This window comes from Myotis nattereri (genome assembly GCF_964212035.1).
Source record: "Myotis nattereri genome assembly, chromosome: 1".
NCBI lineage: Eukaryota > Metazoa > Chordata > Mammalia > Chiroptera > Vespertilionidae > Myotis > Myotis nattereri.
The window spans coordinates 34,920,366-34,942,938 of NC_138075.1; the positions used below are offsets into that span (position 1 = coordinate 34,920,366).

Genomic DNA, 22,573 nt, shown 5'->3' on the forward strand with positions numbered 1-22,573 from the left:
AGCGCTGGAACAAATAGATAACCACATGCAAAAAGATGAATTTAGACTGCACATTTTACCTCACAATATGCACAGAAATTAAATGGTTCTTAGTCCTAAATGTAAGAGATCAAACATTAGACTTTGGCCCAGTGATTGAGTGTCAACCTATGCACCAAGAGGTCACCAGTTCGATTCCTGGTCATGTGCAGGAGACAGATGATTAATGTTGATGTTTCTCTCTGATTGATGTTTCTATCTCTCTCTCCCTCTCCCCTCCTCTCTCTCTAACATCAATAATTTCATATTTTTAAAAACGAAACATAAAACTTTGAAGAAAATGAGAAAAATCTTTGCGACCTTAAGTTAGGCAAAGAGTTTCTAGGAACAATTCACAAAGCCCTATGTGTTAGAGAAAAAGTTGATAAATTGGACTTTTTTAAAAAAAAAAAAAATTTAGACACCATTTAAGAAAATAAAAAGTCACACATTGAGAGAAAATACTTGTAAATCATTTATTTAATTATGGGCTTATATCCAAAATATATAAAGAATTCAATAATAGAAAGTCAAACAAACTAATTAAAATATAAGCAAAAGTTTTAAACAGTTCACCAAAGAAGATATAATAATGGCTAATAAGCACATGAAAAGTTGCTCATTAGCATTAGTCATGAGGGAGATGCAAATTAAAACTATAATGAAATTGCACTTCAAAACCACTAGAGTGGCTGTAATAAAAAATACAGACAATAGCAATTGATGGTGAGGATATGGAGAAATTAGAATCCGTATAAAGTATTGTTAATGCAAAATGGTGCAACCAATTTTGAAAATAGTTCGGCAGTTTCTTAAAAAGTTAAACATTAAATTACTATACAATGCATCAACTTCACTCCTAGGTGTCTACCCAAGAGAAACTGCCCAGGAGTTTCTCTGGTGGAGGTGTCAGGCCTGGGCAAGGGGCCGATCCGGCAATTGGAGGGTGATGGTGGTTGACGCCTCTGGCAGAGGCGTCAGGCCTGCTCAGGGGGTGGAGCTGGTAATCAGAGGGGTCTGGGGTTCCCCTGCCCAGGCCTGACGCCTCTGGCTGAGACATCAGGCCTGGGCAAGGGGCTGATCCGGTGATCGAAGGGTGATGGGGGTTGATGCCTCTGGCTGAGGTGTCAGGCCTGGGCGAGGGCGGAGCCGGCAATGGGAGGGAGATGGGAGTCCCCTGCCCAGGCCTAAAGCCTGGGCCAGAGGTGTTAGGCCTGGGTCGGGGCAGCCAAGCTGGCGATTTGTGTGAACTACAGAGGAAACACCTTTTCTGACAGCTCATTGGCTAAGCTCCCTGTATGCCACTGGTAATATTCTTAGTAACTTGGGTAATAAGAATCCAAAAAGGTGATCTAGGGTTTTTCACCACACTCCTGGTGAAAAAAATGAACATCCGCTGCTGGAGGGCTAAGAAATGTCATATCCTGCCCTAGCCGGTTTGGCTCAGTGGATAATGCCTTGGCCTGCTGATGGCAGGGTCTGGGTTCAATTCTGACCAAGGGCATGTACCTAGGTTGCAGGCTCCTCCCTGGCCGGGGCCCAGGTCAGGGCTCATGCAGGAGGCAACCAATCAAAGTGTTCCCCTCACTTTGATGTTTCTCTCTGTCTTTCCCTTTCTCTTCCACATTCTCTAAAAATCAATGGAAACATATCCTCAGCTGAGGATAAAAAAAAAATAATAATAAAGAAATTATTATTATATGAAAGACACATCTTGAAAATGCCTAAAGAAAGTTGTCATTTTTTCATGGTGAAGAGACTGGAGTCTGTGTTGATGAAAAAACCTTGCTGGCTGCGGTGACTGGCAGTGGCTGCAGCAGCGGGGTGATGGGGCTGGTGTCTTCCCCTGATCAGTCCGGTCACTTCCCACAAAGGGAGGCCAGACTGTGGCTTAGGCCCGCTCCCCAAGGGGAGCAGGGAGCGGGCCTAAGCTGTCACTAGGACATCCCCTGAGGGCTCCCAGTATGTGAGAGGTGGTATGTGAGAGGTGGCAGGCTGGGCTGAGGGACACCCCCCCCCCCCAGTGCACGAATTTTGTGCACTGGGCCCTTAGTTTATTTATAATTGTAAAAATAAAAGGAAAGTACCTGTTTATTTTTGAGTTTCCTTGCTGTCCATACCCACTTGAAGACACTTTCTGGTAGAGCACTTGTCTGTTGGTCAAGTGATTCTGAGGCCTTAGTCTGGGTATGATTGATTCAATATGATTATAGTTGAGGCATAAGACCTAGCAAAAGAATACCTTATTAATCAGGCTATATATATATTTATATATATATGTTTATATATATAAATATATATATAGTTTGAATTAGCATCTCAAAAGCTATTAAAATGGATGGACTGTACAACATAATTGAATAATATCAGTGTTAAAATTACAAATTTTATATAGCAAATTGTCTGGATTTGGCTTTGAATTTTTTAAAAAATTATTTGACATGCTGGGAAATGACATTAACAAAATAATGGAGACAAAAGAAAGCTGTTTAACTTTCTCAATCTGCACTGATTTCTCCAAGCCTGATTTAGAGGAAATAACTCTTTAGTTGGAGAGATTGCTATTTCCTTATTTTTAAAAGACCATAAGATGGCTCAGTCAAGCTATAGGACAGGAGGCCTTGAGGCTGCTTTGAGAACTGCAGTGTCCTCTGACTTCGTACCATACCCACTCACTATAGAGGCAGCCTTACATCCCCATGTCCTACACTGAGTAAGATTTACTGCTTATAAGACAATCACATAAAACTGAGGTCAACCAAAACAACTTTGGAAGGTAATACTTTTTCTTGTTTGGTGAAAAAAAAAACTTTAGGAATTGTTTTTCTTTAGTAATATGAAAATACATTTTAATCCAAAGTAAGGAAGATTACAGCTTTCACTGAAAACTTTGAAAGAAAATTTGTGATTTACCTTCACATTAGGCAGATAGATTAATCCACTGAATGAGGTAAGATTATTGTTCTGTAGGTTCACATTACACACATTTCTAAATTGGTCAATTGGAATCAAATCCACGGTTCTGAATTTAGACAAAGTAAATACAGTTACAATTTTAGTAGGAAAATTATTTAGGTGAATCCCTCACGTACAACACCAAAAGCATTTTAAAAAATCTCATCTGACAAATGCTATAAAAGGAATTGCCTTCATGTAAAATGTATGGGCCAAATGATGAGATAAATACATTTTTTGGAGGAGCACATATGTAAAAAATATGACATAGAATTTAATTGTTTTAAAAATGTCTATTACAACATAACACTATCATAAAAGAAACTTTAAACAACTAACATCTTCAGTTTCTTTATAAATTCACATGTTCATGAAATCATAGTGAAGTTGATATGGTAAATCATAAGATTTTCAGATTGTAAACTGGAGAGGCTATGAGTGAAATAGGTTGTTTCTGAAATGCCAGGCAGAGGTTAGGAATGGAAAAGAAAAGGTGAAAGCAAGTGAAATCTTTGACAGCAGGCTTTTTTTGTGAGATCTGAAAACTTTTATTGCATTCCACTTTGTAAGAATGTTTCAGTAATTAAACAGAATGCTTTACTCTTCCACCTCCTTTGAGTTGTGAGAAAGAGCATAAAGCTAAATAACCTTGCTACCCACTTCTTTAAACAAATTCGAAACCTTGAAATTATAATTATGACATACATTTATTCATTCAACATATTTTCATTACTATTTCATAAGTGCAGACAATATGCTAGGAAAGGTTACAGCAAATATGAAAAGACACTGTCTCTGCCCTCAAGGAGTGGGATCCAGAAAACTGAAATAAAGAAGAAAAATTGCTATAACAGAGTTAGGTGTAATGGCATTTTTAGGAAAAGAAAAGCGTATTTGGGAAAGTCAGGAATTACTTTGCAGGGGAGAAGGATCTTAAAATGAGACTTGGAGAATTTATAGGCATTTGTTAGGCAAATTAGAAAAGAGAGCTCTAGGCAGTGGAAGGAGGCATAAGCAAAAGCAGAAACATGACACATCATCTTATGGTTGAAATTGAAGAACTATAATATTTTAGGATTTCTGGAGCACAAAGAGTTATAGGGCACTAGAGGTAAGGATTACAAGAGATAAAAATAAACAGGTACTTACATCGTTTTCTGTGTTGTACAATGGGACTTTAAATGTTATTATGTAGACAATGGAAAGCCATTGAACAATGTTAGCAAGGGTCATGTTCTGATAAACCTTGCATCTTAAAAGGTGGTATGGATTGTAGATGGACTTTCAGGAAAGGTTATATATGACCATAAAAGGTCAAGAAAGTTTCTAAAATTGTTTCTTTCCCAACCTAGGCTAATGGTAGTGACTATGGAAAGAAGAGGGTAATTATGAGACATACTTAAGACATAGACTCTATAGAACATGGTGATTAATTAAAAACGAAGGACAAAGGAGAGAAATAACTCTTAGATTTTTGGCGTGGGCAACAATACGTAGATATTATTTTCTAGATGGTATCTAGAAAGCAATGGAATATTCAAGTGTGGAGCCTAGGTTTGGGCAAAATTTGGGGGTCATTATCATAAATTAAATTCTCTTATTACCTCTTTTTTTTCCTTATTCTGTGTGGGACTAGTGCAGAATAAGGAAAAAAGATAGGCAATAAAAGGATTTATTAACCAGGAGGACAGTGATGACATTCATAAGAATAGTGTCAGAGGAATGAAGCTAGATTGCATTAATTAGGGTGATATGATGTGAAGAGTAAACAGTATATTCTAACTTTTAAAAGCTTGGTTGTAAAAGAAAAGAGAAATACAAGGTCTTAGAGATTAATGACATTTTTAACCACAGTGTGTGATGATAAAAATTATAAGAGTATTTCAAAGGGTGGCAAAGTTAGCATGAGATTTTGAAGTAAGGTAGAAAATTTTCTGAATTATAAGGTATATTTGGGTAGATGTATAAATTATGAACCTTAAAAACTGATAATAATTACGTTTAATTATAATATCAAACAACATATAAAAAATGTTTTTACCTGATGGATGATGAGGTCCAATTTAATTCTTGCATTTGGGTGAAGTTTGAATGTCCTTGTCGTTCTGCGATCATGTCAGAAGTTAGTCTACCACCAAACAAATCTTTTGCACACTCAGTCTCTGGTGGGTCCTATATATGAGAACATTTAGAAAGGAATGTCTTCCCATACAGATGACTAAATGACAGTCATTCTTTGGTTCCCGGTCAAAATGGAGTGGACTCATTTATTCCTCCTATTAAGTACAACTAAAACCCCTGCACATGGTATCCTCCTATATAATAAAAGGCTAATATGCAAATTGTCCCCTAGGGAGTTCGATCCCTCGCTATGATGTGTGCTGACCACTAGAGGGTGGTGTGGAACATGGCGGGGGACCGGGGGCGATGGTGGGGTGCTGAGGGAGCAAGGGAAGGAGGAGGCAGGGAGGCCAGGAGGAATCAGATTGGCCCTGATTGTCAGCCAGGCCTAGGGACACTACCTGTGCATGAATTTCATGCACTGGGCCTCTAGTATAAAATAAAGAAGGAGACTGAAAGGTACAGTGAAGACAGACCGACCAGCTAGGGACCTTGGGACTTGAGGAATGACATTGTGGTGAGTTCCCTTGTGCGTTTTATTTATAATAAAAATATATGTGTGAGGTCTTCATCCATTGTTCCTGGCCAAACCATATGATCAGGCAAGAGGGCAATGGAAGCCTGGCCTATTAAAGGGATGCCCATATGGGGCATGGCCCTATGGAAATTTGAGGGATACATTAAAGTAGGTCATGTTAATACCCATTAGAAATTCCTTCTCGGTTTGGAAAGTAATTGGAATTGACAAGCAGATATCACCCTATGCTTAGTTAAGGTGGCCATATGGGCCCACGAAGTAGGTGAACATTGGGAGGTCTATAGCAATGCAGAGATGGACCTAATCTGACAAAGAATGCCAATAATACTGTTCTGTCTGCCAGCAAGAGAGAGACTACAGATGGACAAGTTGTAGATTCCCCTGGGGGAAGGCCCTGAACATAGCTGGTAAGTGTTGTGAGTGGGATAGTGATGTAAGAGTAAAGGAAATACACAGAAGTGAATTTTTCCTTTAGACCTGGGTTTTCTTTTTTCCTCATGTATGCTGAACTAGGTGTTGGAGAAGCTAGAAATCCAGAAATGCCAATAAGAGAAAACATAAAGTCCACAAAAAGCCTGCTCTCTGTGGTCACAAGACTAAGAAAAGGGAAGCCAATTAATCAGAAAATTTAGACAATAATGGGTTTTTTCCCCTCCAAACACTACAAAATAAATTATGGCCCCAAACAGAATGGGAGCAATGAAAAAGAACTTGAAGCCCTACCTGGCTTGGTTCAGTGAACAGAAGGGGTCAGGGTTCGATTCTGGCCAAGAGCATATACCTCGGTTGCAGCTCGATCCTGGCACATTTATAGGAAGCAACCAATTTATGTGTTTCTCTCTCTCTGTCTCTCCCTCTCCCTTCTACTCTCCCTAAAAAAAATGAGTCAATGGGAAAATATCCTTGGGTGAGGATTAACAAAAACAACTCTAGAATTATATTGCTCTTCTATCTCCCTGGGCACATACTTCTTATGGCTTCTTTTCCTCTGTAAATTTCCTAAATGGAAGTTTTAAAGCCTCACTTGGATTTATTTACTTTCTCTACTCTCTTAATTTAGACAATCTTACATATGCTTTTGGTTCTAACTATCAACTTTCTTCAAATTACTTCCAAATCTAAACAAATGTAAATTAAATTTCCATAATTAAAATTAGTCCTGTGTATTCAACTACTTGCTTGGCCTTTGCAGTCAGATAATCCACTATCATATAAAACTTAGTGTGTTCAACATTAATAATCTTATTTTTGAAAAGTGCTTTTCTTCTTATATTCATATTCCTGTTATAATATCTTTTACTAGTATAGACTCAAACTTTGTAGACATCTTTTACTCTTCCCTTTCTTTGTCCTTTAAATCCAATTGATTACTAAATTCTGTTAGTTCTCCCCAGTATTTCTCATACCTTTCAGCTCTCCATTTTAAAGTCAACTCCCCATGCCCTAGCCAGTTTGGCTTGGTGGATAGAGCGTCGGCCTGCGGACTGAAGGGTCCCAGGTTCGATTCCGGTCAAAGGCATGTACCTAGGTTGCGGGAACATCCCCAGTAGGGGGTGTGTAGGAGGTGGCTGATGGATGTTTCTCTCTCATCAATGTTTCTGACTCTCTATCTCTCTCCCTTCCTCCCTGTAAAAAATCAATAAAATATATTTAAAAAAGTAAAGTCAACTCCCCTTGATTCAGGTTCTCCGTACCTCACATGTAGACTATTCTAATAGTCTTACTGGTCTTTCATCTATGACTGTAAACACTTCTGTTAGATTAAAGTTCCTAATATATAGTTTTGAATATGTTACCCCCCCCCCCACTCAATCTTTTGCCTTCCTATTATGCCTCAATTAAAGTCTAAATTATTCAGTCTGGTCTTCATGTTCCATTATTAATTCATATACTTATACTCTATCTCATCCCACAGAGAATGTTTGGCAGCTTACAGGAAGCACATATAATTCAACAGTAAAATGAAAATAATAAATAGTGGAGATGGGGTCCAAGAATGATCTAAGTGAAAATAGATAAAAACAGGGTAGGGACAGATAGACCATAAATCCTACAGGGTTTTCTGTTATTGAACCATAAATTGTCCCTGAACTTTTAGGTAGTCAAAGTGAAAGGAACAATAGTTAAACAACACTCATTGTCAGTGAGCAGAGCATAACTTTTCCTTGGGGAAAAAGTTTTCCCACACTTATTTCTAAAAGCACTTTCTCACGTGATCCTTCAATGAGGACACAGAGAGATAGGAAGGATAAGATCTTTGCCACTATCATTTGAGCACATGAGTTTCCTAAGTCTACTTTTAAAACATCCCTCAATGAAAGCCAATATCTAAATAAAACCCAGTACAAGATTTTAGAGAATTTGTTTGTGTTAGAGGAGAATGTTTTTGATTTTCTATTTTGAGGAATAGATGATCTGTCCACTGTGCCAAACCGGGGAGGGTTTCAAGGCCTTTCTCCTTGCTCCCATTCTGTTTGGGGCCATGATTTATTTTGTGGTGTTTGGAGGGAGTAAACCTATTCTTGTCCAAAAGTTTTCTGATTAATTGGCTTCCCCTTTTCTAGTTTTGTGACCACAGAGAGCAGCAGATTAGAATTAGCAATCTTCTCAGAGCATCTCAGAGTCCCAAACAGTCATAACTATCTCTCAATTTTCTAGAATAATGAATTTTATTGTTTGGCAGGAGCTAGGCAGTGTTACACAGGAGCCCTGTATTAACTTAGTTGTTATAGAATTCAAGTTTCTAAATATTGCTTTCATATTTAGTCCTGTATTATTTTTCTTTACAGTTTACTGGTAATGTTGACATATCATTTGTTGGCTCATTTACTGGTAATGTTGACATATCATTTGTTGGTTTAAATATATTTTTCTTAAGTATAATAACTGTATTTTCCAGGAAATAGGAAGCTATTTTGGAGTCCAAGGGGATGGTAGGACTCCAGAGCAGTTTTTTTGGTAGGGTTCCAGAGCAGTTTTTTTTCTATCCTGTTCTATAAAATTGTGCTCTTTATTTTTTAGGCATTGAATTAGTGGGTGCAAATGTAGCCAGCATTTTTCTTTCCTGCCACCTCAATTCAGATGATTAGAATTGGCCAGAGGAGGAGGATGAACACACAATACAGTGTATAGATGATGCACTGTATAATTGTGCACCTAAAACCTGTATAGTTTTGTTAACCAGCGTCACCCCAATACATTTAATAAAAAGGGGGGAAAAAGAATTGGCCAGAGGAAAAAATTTGAAAACCCAGGTCCATAATGTGTTTTGGAAACCTAGATGTTAATAAGCATAGTAAGTTTGGGTATCATACTAGAGATAAAGAATGTTAAATATAATTATGGCCGATGGATATGTGAATATTCATATATTCCATATGGACCAAAAACTGAGTCATAAAACAACTTACAATTGAGATTCCATCCAAAGCTTTCAGTTCTGGAAGATGAAATATTACAAACAACCGGTAATTTTCTTGATTCCATACAATAATGTTTCCATACACATTTAGAATGACCAAGTTGCATAAACTCTGGGTAATAAAAATACATACATTTAAAGTTATATATATATATCTCAAATTTTTTCTCCTTAAGAGTTTATCCTTGAATTTTAATATTTGAATTACTCTATCATTTTATAGTGATTTGAGTGATTTTAAGCATACTTTTTAGTACAAGTGTTACCCATTCAGACCATTAGCGTCCAATTTTGTACAATATGACCAGAATCCATTTTTGGATGCTGGTGCTAAATGTATGATCTTTCAGTGGTAATAATTTGGAGGGAATTAAGTAAGTTTAAAAGAGTATATTTTGTTTATGGAATAATGGCCTATTAAATAGTACGTATATGTGCATAGAGATATAACTGGGATGGAGAACACTGCCTTCTGATGAGGGATAAAACTAAAGTGCTCTTACCTTCTGAGAGTGTGGCAGAATTCATTTTAAGGAAAATGTGCTTTCTTGTTAGAGAAGACATTTTAATGTGCCCTTGCTGTGAAGAAAGGGTCCTGAGTGGATGTGGCTGGGAGAGGTTAAGGTTAGAGGGAATGAAACTATTTTGTATCATAATGTAAAATGGTTTATTTTGTTGCTGCTATTGTTGATTAGGTTGCCTCTGCAAGCTTTAGAAGAACTATTTATATTGAGGAATAAGATGGGGATAAATCTGAACTTGAGGGAAGATTGGAAATGGACCTACATTTTGTTAGGAGATAAAGTCCTAGAACTATGGTATAAGAAAAGGAAAAGGGGCCAAGGTGAGAGTTCCCGTGGTAGGAAATGGCCATTGAACTTTATAAGCAATTAAACCACACATTACATTTGAAATGAATTCCTATTCTGCATTGTGGTAAACTCCCATTTTATTCAAACTTTCAGTAAAGCCTATTATACAGTAGCTTGAATGAGAGGTTTCTTTGGGAGAACTACAGAGAGCAAAGCTAGGCAAAGTTGACCTGAAAGACAGATCCACCAGTAGGAACCAGTAAGGAAGTGAGAGATAATTAAGAATTGTTCTGAGAACAGGAAATGTTAAAGAATCTTACTCTCTATCCAGGTTGGGAAATCTTTAGAAGTACTGAGTTAGGAGGAATGGGGTTTGGGTTATTTTATTTGAGTACTAAAAAAATTTACCCATGGAGGTTATCAACCTGGGGACATTGTGGTTAGACACACATTTGTTTGTATGTATATACATAAATGGGATAAACTGTGTTATCCTTGATTATTATTTTCTTTTTACATTTTTCTGTATTTCCCAAATCTTGTACAGGGAATATGCATTACTTTCAGAGTACAAAGAAACAATATTTTTAAAGACAAAAACATTACCCCAGATAGTCACCTTTAAATTGTAGATCTCCTGATTGAGAGCAACATAGTTATTGCTTATGTATAGTTCAATTAGAGTAAAAGCTTTTTGTAAACCACTCAATGAAGTAATCCTGTTGTTCTCAAGAGAAAGGGAGTGAAGATGAAGCATGTTATTAAAAGTATGCTTTTCCAAACCAGTGAGGAGATTATTGTTTATGCTGAGGCGGGTTAATTTAGTCAGGTTGGAAATGCCTAGAAAAATAAGCAAATTCAAGAAAACATTCAGACAGCACTGAAAGGTTAATTTAAAAAATAACCATCTGGTCATTTTTCTGTTTCTCTTTTTCTAAATTCAAGTGGCTTTTCTGATTCTGTAATAGTAACCATCACTGTTTTTCCTTTTATTTAAGGATATAGTGTGTATGAGGTCCTAGCTAATGTATTAAATTCCAGTTTTGGAATTCTAAGTAGACTCATTCTTCTTAGCTGTTAAAGGAAGGTATTACATAGTAGGAAATAATAAATTTTTCTTTCAAATAAACTTCAAGTGATATAATTAAGATTTTTCACCATCACAGTAACACAGCGGTTCTCAACCTGTGGGTCGTGACCCCTTTTGGGGTCAAACGACCCTTTCACAGGGGTCGCCTAAGACCATCGGAAAACACATATATAATTATATATTGTTTTTGTGATTAATCACTATGCTTTAATTATGTTCAATTTGTAACAATGAAAATACATCCTGCAAATCAGATATTTACATATTTATGATTCATAACAGTAGCAAAATTACAGTTACGAAGTAGCAACGAAAATAATTTTATGGTTGGGGGTCACCACAACATGAGGAACTGTATTAAAGGGTCGCGGCATTAGGAAGGTTGAGAACCACTTCAGTAACACAAAGCTCTACACAAAGGTAAAAATAATTACCCCATTTAAAAAGAGGGTAAGGAACTGGAATACAATACTCTGGAGCATATTCCTCACTGTGGTATTATTTGCATTAAAAAGAGTCAATTAGGCTAATTCCACTTTTGTATGATTAAAAGTACTCTAGACAGAACTTTTAAAAAAATGCCACCTCTCACCACAATCTAACTCCTGTGTACGTTACATAGTGTAGGCACTTTATAACTGTAGATAGGAAGGTACAGTTGAAAGATAAGAGCTTTGGAGTCAGAGTTGGTTCCAAATGTATCACTACTAGATTTGTAAAATGATGTGACCTCTGAGCCTCATTTTCCTCATCCACAAAATGGACATACTAAAATCTACTTCTAAAGGGCTATGGGATTAAGTGGCATGGATTTGAAGAACATCAGTTATAGCTTTTGGCAAATAATTGGTCCTCAGTAAATTTTACCCACTTCCCTTTCCCACCAACTTTTATCACAGGACTATGCAATGCTGAAAGTAAATCGATCTAGGGTCTGTTAAGATAAAACCATCCAAGCAGAAATTCTTAAATGGATATTACACCTATCTGTGTCTGGAAAAATGAAGAGAAATATCTGTTAAAGTTTAGCGGGGTAGCTATCTTCTCTGAGAAGTAGGTATAGGGAAAGTGAGTATAGGTTGGAGGATTCTTCCCTTTAGTGGGCTTATGAAAGGGAATAAAAAGGAAATGGGGTTCTCAATTATATGTACAAAGCTAAACTAACACCCTATTGTATGGGAATGGAAGACTAGTGATGGTTTTCAACACAGATGCCTGTGCTACCCTCAGGCGAACTAACTGAAATCTACAGAGAGACCTGTGCGTCTGTATATTCAATAATTAGTTCAAGTGATTCTTATGCTCAAGCAAGGTTTAGAAATACATTGTTAACAGCCATTAACATAAAGTATAACCAGTGCTATTCATGCTGTTTTAAAAGATATTTAATATTTGCTTCTGCATATAGGATTTTTTGAAATAAAATGTTCTATTTTATGTAAAAGGTAGTACACACACATGTGCTAAAAATAATCCAAGAATTCAAAAGTGAATAAAGTATAAATTAAGTCTTTTTTCCAACCATGATTTCCAATTTTTACCCTTAGTCCTTGCCAAGGGCCTCTCTGTTACTAAAATGCACATCCAGAAGTGTTTGATGCCCAGATGTGTGTGTGTGTGTGTGTGTGTGTGTGTGTGCATACCCAGACATTAGTGAAGCTGCCTAATTGTACTTGCATATGGATCCATATGAAAGGTTACATAGTACATTTGATTTTCAATCTCTTATGAATATTTTCATTTTTGTTAGTCTTCAATTTCCAAATGTAACCTTAATTCCATATTTTGAAAAACAAACAGGGCTGTTTTATCTTTTTTAAAGCACCTCATTCATTCATTTTTTCAACTCAATAAATATTAATTACTGCCTCGTTTGTAATGTGTTAGGTTTGGTAAGAGTTGGTAAACACTGGCATAGAGGAGAGGAGAGGGAAGGGGAGGAGGTGAAAGTCAGCTACCTGGGCTCATGATATTCAGCAGGTGGTCACTGAGCCCACTAATACAGTGGTTCTCAACCTTCCTAATGCCGCAACCCTTTAATACAGTTCCTCATGTTGTGGTGACCCCCAATTTCATTGTTACAAATTGAACATAATTAAAGCGTAATGATTAATCACAAAAACAATATGTAATTATATATGTGTTTTCCATGGTCTTAGGCAACCCCTCCAAAGGGGTCGCGAACCACAGGTTGAGAACCACTGCACTAATAGGTGTTTAGAATACTCTGCTCCTAACCTTCTTGGCACTTCTCTAGAGCTTTTCCTCTTCAGGAATGGTACCCTCAGTGTCATTCATTTTTTGCTCTTGTCAATTAGATATTCATATTCTGACTTTCAATTTCTCAAATACTTTACCTTCTATCTTTGAGATGCAGTTTCCATCTAATGTGAGCTCTTCTAAGTTAACACAGGATTCCAAGCCTTCCATTTTAGTGAGATTGTTGTTGTTGAATGATGCCCATTTCAAATTTTCCAATTTTTCTAAATTTGTGATTTCAAAGAGATGTTGCCCATCTAAATTTAAGGCAGTTATCTGTAGAATAATGAGTAGTTTATCTTACTTTTGAATTTCATCAATAAATTCAGTGTTATAAAAGGAAATGATTAGTGAAATGATTCAAATATGGTAGCATCCAAGGAATTCCTTCACAATATTATGAAGCCCTTAGTAAAATTTGACAACATTTTAACTCCAAGAGGGACTTATATGGAATTTGGTCATTGTGCTGTGCCAGTCAGACGCCCACTGCAATGAAAGAGTTGTCCCAGCTGCTAGGAATGCTGTTGGCAGAAAGCTTTCAGCTTTCAGCCCCTTCAGGGACAGCCAGCCTCAGCTGCAGAGAGCTGCCTTGCCCAAGGTCATGCTCCAGCCCAGGTTGGCCCACATCCAATGACAGAGGGATATAAAGGCCTGGCCAACTCAGCCCAACTTGGAACAATTTAAAGGGCCATTCTAATTCCAGAACTCCCTGTGTCCCAAGGCTGTCACTGGGCCTGCATCAAAGCTAAATTATCTGTATATATTCCATCATAAAAATAATGCCACTAATATCTTCCATTTTCAAGGCGCAGCTTTTCTTAACCCAGTTTCCATCTTTGGTAAGATATTGAGGGTGCTCTATGCAGCAAGAAGCTGCTGCGGCTCCAGAACCTTTCCTTTAACTGCAGCTGAATTCTAAGGAGGTTCCCCTATGCCCACGACAGGACTTTACATCCCTTTTACCTTGCCACCCAAACTTTTGGTTTGATCTTTGGCTCTGAGCTTTAAAGTTTGCTTGCTTATTTTGACATATTATCAGAACCTACTCTTTGATTTTGTAGTCTACCTTTAGGCAAAAATCTCCAATTCTGTGGTGACTACTGTCAAGGCCTAGCCCCCATGACATAACTATAAACAACTTGATCTCCCTGTTTAATTTTAATTCAGCTCTTCCACTTTTCTGACACCCATCTGTGTTTCCTCTATGATAGGCAGACCAAAGCTAACTAAAAATCTATTGAAATTAAACTTTTTTAAAAAATGGAGTTTAATAGAATTAGCCTTTACCTTCAAGTACCAGTTTACATTCAGATGTGCATGCGGTCCTAACTTCGAAATCTGTGTCAGGATTTTGGCAGAAGGCCATATACTGAGTATCCGCGGTCTCTCCTCCTTACTGCTAGAATGCCGTAAGAGAGATAACTAATACAATAAAAAACACATGATGAGTACAGGAAATGACATGTAGAAGTTTATTTATACCTAGTTAAAAGTACAGTTTCCTAGCCCTGACTGGTTTGGCTCAGTGGATAGAGTGTCGGCCTGCGAACTGAAAGGTCGCAGGTTTGATTCCAGTCAAGGGCATGTACCTTGGTTGTGGGCACATCCCCAGTAGGGGGTGTGCAGGAGGCAGCTGATTGATGTTTCTCTCTCATCGATGTTTCTGACTCTCTATCTCTCTCCCTTTCTCTCTGTAAGAAATCAATAAAATATATATTTTTTAAAAAAGTACAGTTTCCTAGAGGCATGGCCCAATGAATAATTTTAAAATATGACATTTCCGTTGCCTTAAAATGTTTTCAATGTGTAGATAAACCTTAAATTATGTACTTTATTTTTGTTTTAGCAGATATTTAACCATACAAATCATACTTATAAAATTGTGAAAGGAATACTATAATACAAACACCATATAATCCATCCTGAAACAAGCTTAAGAGCTAGAATATTCCTATTACCCATCCTAATCTTTCCTCTTTTTCCTCACAGGCCATCACTCAAGTGTATCAGTTGATCCCCTAAGAAGTGATCAAATGATCTTAAATTTTGTATCTACCATTTACTTACTTTATTGTCCTGTTTGTATATCATTTAGTCTGCAAATATTTGAACTTTATGTAAATTGAATAATATATATGAAGTTTTCTATGACTGGCTTTTTTGTCAACATTATATTCAAGAGACTCAACTATGCTGTTGCATGTAGCTGTAGATTATTCAGATGTCATTGCTGTGAGGGAGCATTTCCTATCAACTCTTCTGTTAATGAACATTGGAGCTGATTTCAGTTTTTTGCTCTTATAGACATTTCTGTCATGAATATTATTGTGCATGACTCCTGGTGTATACAGTAAGAGTTTATTTAGAGTATATACAAATATGTACCCAGTATATATGCTGGGTTGTAAGGTATATTTATATTCAGCTTTACTAGATAATGCCAAATTGGTTCTCCAAAGTAATTGTACCACTTGTAACATTAATTCAGATCTTTGCTAAAACTTGATATTGTCAGGCTTTAAAATTGTTGCCAAGTGGTGGCTATAAATTGGTAAATCACTGCAATTTTTTGTGTTGTTTTTTTTTTAAATCCTCACCCGAGGATATCTTTCCATTGATTTTTAGAGAGAGTGGAAGAGAGAGGGAAAGACAGAGAGAAATCTCTATGTGAGAGAAACACATTGATTGGTTGTCCCCTGCACATGCCCCAACCAGGGCCCGAGCCGGGGAGAAGCCTGCAACTGAGATACATGCCCTTGGCCAGAATTGAACCCAAGACCCCTCGGTCCACAGGCTAACACTCTATCCACTAGGGCAGTCACTGAAGTTTTAATGTTCATTTTTCTTGAATACAAATGTGGTGGAGCATCTTTTCCTAAGTTATTTGGCTGTTCTGATTTCCTCTCCAGTGAAGTATCTGTTTAAATCTTTGGACAATTTATTTCTGTTTGATGGGTTGTTATTTTCATGAGTCTAGTTATATAAAAAATTATCTGTTGTTAGTTAGATGTGTTGCAAATTTCTTTTTCTAGTATGTCTTTTCATGGTATCCCCTTTGAGGAACAGATGTATTAATTTTACTGTAAACAAATCCAATCTTTTACAGTTTTATGCTCTGTTTCTTGTGTAATAAATTCTTTTCAAATTCAAGGTCATAATGAGAATCGTTGTTATTTTTTTCTAAAACATATTGGTTTTTCTTTTTACAGTGAAGTTCTTAATGCATTTGTCTCTGTGCCTTTTTAAAAAATATATTTTATTGATTTTTTACAGAGAGGAAGGGAGAGGGATAGAGAGTTAGAAACATCAATGTAAGAGAAACATTGACCAGCTGCCTCCTGCACACCCCCTACTGGGGATGTGCCCACAACCAAGGTACATGCCCTTGACCAGAATCGAACCTGGGACCCTTCAGTCCTCAGGTCGATACTATCCGCTGAGCCAAACCGGCTAGGGCTGTCTCTGTGCCTTTTATTGACTAGCCTCCCTAATCTGCAAAGGCAGCTCTGTTATTTGCCAAGTTTCCATGCATGTGTGGGTCAATATTGAGTCTTTATATTCTACTAGAGGCCCAGCGCACAAAATTGTGCATGTAGGGTCCCTAGGGCCTAGCCTCCTGCGATCAGGGCCATGTTCTGCCCATTTGCCAGTCCCCAGGCCGAACGCCGCCTCTGCCACAGGGCTGTCAAGGTGTTTGGGATCACCAGCTCATCCCCGGCTGCTTAGGGGCTCAGGCCTGCAGGAAAGCAGGTGCTGGCGAATTCATGTGCATGTGCCAGGCCAGCCACTGATGGAACACGCTGCCCGCTTGGGGCTGCTCACGCCGGGGCGGGTAGGCATGAGCATGCCCCGCAGCTTCCATCAGTACCTCAAGCCCCAGCAGCAGTGGCAGTGGCGGTGGGGGCAGCACCTGCGTGAGCAGCCCCAAGCGGGCATCATGTTCCATCAGCGGCCGGCCCGGTGCACATGCATGAAGGTGAAGTCGCCAGCACCTGCTTTCCCACAGGCCTGAGCCCCCGAGCAGCTGGGGATTTAGCTGGTGATCCCAACGGCCTGACAGCTAACCTGGTCCTCCTGCCACCTACCCCTATTCCCCTGTTCACCATCGCTGATCCATCAGAGCCTGTGGGCAGGGGGCAGGGACCAAGAGGTCAGCCGTTCAGCCCGCTCGCCAGTCCCTAGTCCCGCCCCACCCTGCTTGTGGACCAAGAGGTGCTCAATTCACCTCATGGTGACTGGTCATTTGGTCATCATGGACACTGGCTTTTTATATATATAGATTCTTTTTGGTCTATTTGTCCAACTCTGCACAAATTCCACATTGTCTTAAAGCAGGGATGGGAACCTTTTTTCTGCTAAGGGCCATTTGGATATTTATAGCATTATTCTTGGGCCATATAAAAATTAGTCTGCTATACTTGGTCAAACACTTAATTAACTCACCCCTGATGTGTTGGCAGGGCCAGACCAATGATTTCACTGGCCTTATACAGCCCTCCGGCCAGATATTCACCACCCCTGTCTTAAAGGATTTTAATAAGTTTTGATATCTGGTAGGGTAAATCCCCAACTCTTCTTCAGGAGTTAATTGTATTTTTAATCAACAAAAAAGTATCTTTCCTTCATTTTGATAGATCCAAAATTAACTAATATTTAAGTGCCTTACAAAAAGTAAATAGATAGAAAACTAGACTGGAGATATTTAAACTGTTGAAGCGACTTTGTCCAAAATATTAGCATTATTAATCTGGGAATCATAGACCTCTCCCCTCCTTCAAGTTAATAGATTTTGTTTTTTTTCCAAACACAAACATATAATACCAATACTATGTAGCTAATTCACTAAATGATTTCTCATGGCCTCTCAGCTTATCTTATTTTATAGAAAGTTAAATGGGATACATTTAAACAGAAAAAAGTTCAAGGGATATGATTGTTATATATTAATTGCTTTTTTATTAGCATGCCAAGACAATATAAAATCTTAATAACAAAATAAGAAAATGGGAAATGTTATTTGTATATTCAAAATATCACAATAAGTATAAATAGTAAAATCTAACCTGAGTAATCTTTGTGCCACTGATGAATTTCATAGCTGCTGTAGCTTCTGCCTCTGAAACTAGAACCCCATCTAAGTGAGTCAGGGTCTTCAGTCTGCCAAGAACACTCAACCTTAATGTGGCTGGCTGGGGAAAAATAACAGAAAGTTAATTTTTACAAAATACTACACCTGTTATGGCATGGAAGGGGGTGCTTCTTCATTCCTCCCCAATATAACTCAAAATTATGCATCTTTTATTTTATTATATATCTAAAAATAAAGGCTTAACTTATCTATAATAATAATAAAGGGGCCGAGGAAGAAATGGTTAGGGGCAATCAGGCAGGTAGGCAGAGGTGGTTAGGAGCGATCAGGCAGGCAGAGGGTTAGGGGCGGTCAGGCAGGCAGGTGAGCAGTTAGGAGCCAACAGTCCTGGATTGCGAGAGGGTGCAGGCCGGGCTAAGGGACCTCCCCCCCCCACCCCCCCACCCCCACCCCCCCGCATGAATTTCGTGCACCAGGCCTCTAGTTCTTTACATAATAGTTGAAATTAAATTATATTTATGAGTTAATCTGTCCTGTTTGGAGGTGGATGGTTCTATTCTTATGAAGGGGGAAATCCCATATGCTGTTGAAAAGCGACTGTGGTGAAAGTGTTCAAAGAACAATGGCCGTGCCTCCTTTTAATCTAGATCAGCAGTCAGCTAGTAGTAAGAGAGATGATAAATTTGTTCCCCCCTTTGTAGTATGTTTCTTTTACTATACTCTATTATTCTTGGTCCCTTTGCTTCATTACAATAAAGTTCTAGCACACTGAGCTACATAAACTCTCTGAAGTTTTATAAATGGCAATGACATCTAACATTCTTAAAACCATACTACTATCAAACTATTAGATTACAAAAATGTCTGGCATGAAATTATTGCCTTTTATAGGCTATAATGTTACTTCTTATAGTAACATTTGATTCATTTGATAACTATACTAAATTTAACTTATGAAATACTTAAAGAAATTCTAGCTCAACTGGTATGGCTCAATGGTTGAGCATTGACCTGTGAACTAGGAGGTCACAATTCAATTCCTGGTCAGGGCATATTCCTGGGTTGCGGGCTCAATCCCCAGTGGGGAGTGTGCAGGAGGCAGCCAATCAATGATTCTCATTATTGGTCTCTCTCTCTCTCTCTCTCTCTCTCTCTCTCTCTCTCTCTCTCTTTCTCCTTTCCCTTCCTTTCTGAAATCAATTAAAAATATTCTTTAAAGAAGAAATTCTAATACAATGAAGATAATTTGCTTATTTTTGGCTTTCATTGAATAGTAGTGAGAAAATGGCTCTGAAATAATTGCTTTCTTATTGTATCTGTTGCATACCTTTTGCCATGGATTATGTCGAATATCAAGAATGAGAAGGCTTGTGGTGTGTTTGCATAATATGTTTATTTCATCACCAGATTTTTTCAGTTGATTCCAGCTCAAGTCTAACTGCTTCAGTTTCATCAGACCTCTGAATCCCTCAAGGGTTATCACATGGTTATGGCTTGCATCCAAATATTCAAGGTTGTACTGCAACAGATGCAAATAGAAGCGATGCTGAAGGGATCATGGTTTGTATTTATGTAGTTCCTTTCTCTACGATCCTCTAAGTATTCTACATGCTTTTTGGTAATCCTCACAGAAACCTAACCATTAGTTATACTGCAATCATGGTATCAATATATACATTCACTATAGAGCTACAGGTATTTTATTTTAGTCATTCTCTCTTAATTCACACTTTGCCCTTGTTAACATAGAGTGGCATTGCTTGCTTTCAGAGAAAAGAAGGCAAAGAGGAACTGGGAAGATAATTTGTCCCCCAAAACAAGGAATTACACTTCTTAAGATTTAGGCTTTTGCTTTAGACTATTGAACATGGTTAAAAGGTTGATCTTCAGAGGTACAAACCTAGTTTATGGTTTTTCTTATTCAAAAGTGCATGAATTTTAATAATTTTGAAAAATCATTAAAGTAACATATTCTGTGTTAGAAATTTGGGAACTACAATAAACAGATACAAAGAAAATATAGAAAACATATAATTCTATTGTTCACAAAGAATAATTGAAATTTTTTTTATTATATGAACATATATATTTTTGTGTAAAACAGATTATATTGTATAGAATTTTGTATCCTTTAACATGCTCACATATCATTAAATGTTCTTCAAAATTATTTTTAATGATAGCATAATATCTAATATGTGTATTATTCGGATAGTTTTATTTTTTTATGTTTTTTAATTAATCTTTATTGTTGAGATTACTACAGAGGTCTATTTCCCCCTCCTCCATAGCTCCCCTCCACCTGGTTCCCACCTCACCCCAGGCCCTCGCCACTCTATTGTCTGTGTCCATAGGTAATGCATACATGCATATAGGATCTTTGTCTAATCTCTTCCCACACCCCCCACACACTCCATTTCCTCTGAGAATCATCAGTCTGTTTCATTTCCATGCCCCTCATTCTATTCACCAGTTTATTCTGTTCGTCAGATTTTTTTATTCATTCGACTTGTATATTCAATGGTTGATAGATATGTTGCCACTTTGTTGCTTATATTTTTTATCTTTACCTTTTTATTCTTCCTCATCTTAAAGAATACCCTTCAGCATTTCATATAATACTGATTTGGTGGTGATGAACTCCTTTAGCTTTTTCTTGTCTGGAAAGCTCTTTATCTGAACTTCAATTCTAAATGATAGCTTTGCTGGGTAATCTTGGTTGTAGGTTCTTGCTATTCATCACTTTGAATATTTCTTGCCACTCCCTTCTGGCCTGCATAGTTTCTGTTGAGAAATCAGCTGACAGTTGTATGGGTACTCCCTTGTAGGTAACTAACTGTTTTTCTCCTGCTGCTTTTAAGTTTTTCTCTTTGATTTTTGCCTTTGGCATTTTAATTGGTGTGGTTTTCTTTGGGTTCCTCTTGTTTGGGGTTCTCTGTGCTTCCTGGAATTGTAAGTCTATTTCTTTCACCAGGTAGGAGAAGTTTTCTGTCATTATTTCTTCAAATAGGTTTTCAATATCTTGCTCTCTCTCTCCGTTTGGCACCCCCATAATTCAGATGTTGGTACACTTGAAGTTGTCCCAGAGGCTCCTATACAATCTTCATATTTTTGGATTCTTTTTCTTTTTGCTCTTCTGGTTGGGTGTTTTTTGCTTCCTCATATTTCAAATCATTGATTTGATTCTCTGGATCCTAGTCTACTGTTGAATCCCTATATATTATTCTTTATTTCAGTCAGTGTATGCTTAATTTCTGACTGGTCCTTTTTCTTTTTTCTTTCTTTATTTTTTTTGGCATTCTCAGTAAGATCCTTAAAAGTCTCACTGAGTCCCTTAGAGGTTTGTAGAAGATTCTTGAATAACCTTATAACTGTGGTTTTGAACTCTATAGCCAGTAGTTTGCTTTCTTCCATTTCTTTAATTTGTGACATGCTTCTTTGTCTCCACTTTTTGGCTGCTTCCCTGTGTTTGTTTCTATGTATTGGGTAGAGCTACTATGTCTCCTTGAGTTGATAGAGTGGCCTTGTGTAGTAGTTGTCCTATAGGGCCCAGTGGCTCAGCCTTCCCAGTCACCTGAGCTTGGAATTCTAGGTGCACCCCTTTGTGATCTGTGAGCACAGTCTTGTTGTAGTTGAGACTTTATTGCTGTTAGTGTCACTGGGAGGAAGTGACCTCCAGGCCAATTGGCTGTGAGGACCAGCTGAGACTACAGTGGGGGAGCTGCTGTGTAGGAGACACCCTTATAGAGCAGAACTTGCTTCAGTATAGCTTTGGTGTTCACTGAATCTGTCCCTTGAGTGTGTCACTAATGGATGTGTAGAGTTGTAATCTGGTATGGTCTGACACTGACCACTGGGTACACTGGCTCTTGGTTCTCCAGGGAGGTGCAAAGTCAGACACTGCCTAGGGCCACCCAGCAGGAGCTACAGAGAGATCTGTAGATTCCTCCTCTTTGTATCGGGTTTGAAAGTGCCTAGATAAGGCCCAGCTGTGAAGCAAGGCAGGATAGTGCTGGTGCCAGGTCTTGGACCTTTTATTGATAGGTTTGGGACTCCCTGATCGAGCTGCAGCTTGTTTGACGGATTTTTAGCCTGAGAAAGGACAGACCATTCATATGCAAATGCTTCTGCCCACAGCTTGGGTGGGGTTGTAAATTGGGAGGAGTGGGGTCTCAAGGAATCACCAGGGCAGAACAAACAGAAATGGGCAAAAAGAGGAAAATGGGGACTGAAAGAGACTTTGCTTTGGGCAATGGGTGCACGATGC

General features: G+C 38.1%; 1 protein-coding gene across 1 annotated transcript in view; it reads right to left on the minus strand.

The window, feature by feature from the left end:
- The window catches only part of LRRC9 (leucine rich repeat containing 9), a 101,768-nt gene that overhangs the window by 20,689 nt on the left and 58,506 nt on the right, over window positions 1-22,573 (minus strand). The window contains exons 18-26 of the mRNA XM_081090484.1: window positions 19,634-19,825; window positions 18,281-18,406; window positions 14,505-14,639; window positions 13,313-13,490; window positions 10,485-10,705; window positions 9,043-9,165; window positions 5,015-5,145; window positions 2,932-3,040; window positions 2,106-2,245 (exon numbers count right to left, since the gene is read on the minus strand). Coding sequence (XP_080946610.1) covers window positions 2,106-2,245; window positions 2,932-3,040; window positions 5,015-5,145; window positions 9,043-9,165; window positions 10,485-10,705; window positions 13,313-13,490; window positions 14,505-14,639; window positions 18,281-18,406; window positions 19,634-19,825 — 1,355 coding nt within the window. The remainder of the gene's footprint in view (window positions 1-2,105; window positions 2,246-2,931; window positions 3,041-5,014; window positions 5,146-9,042; window positions 9,166-10,484; window positions 10,706-13,312; window positions 13,491-14,504; window positions 14,640-18,280; window positions 18,407-19,633; window positions 19,826-22,573) is intronic.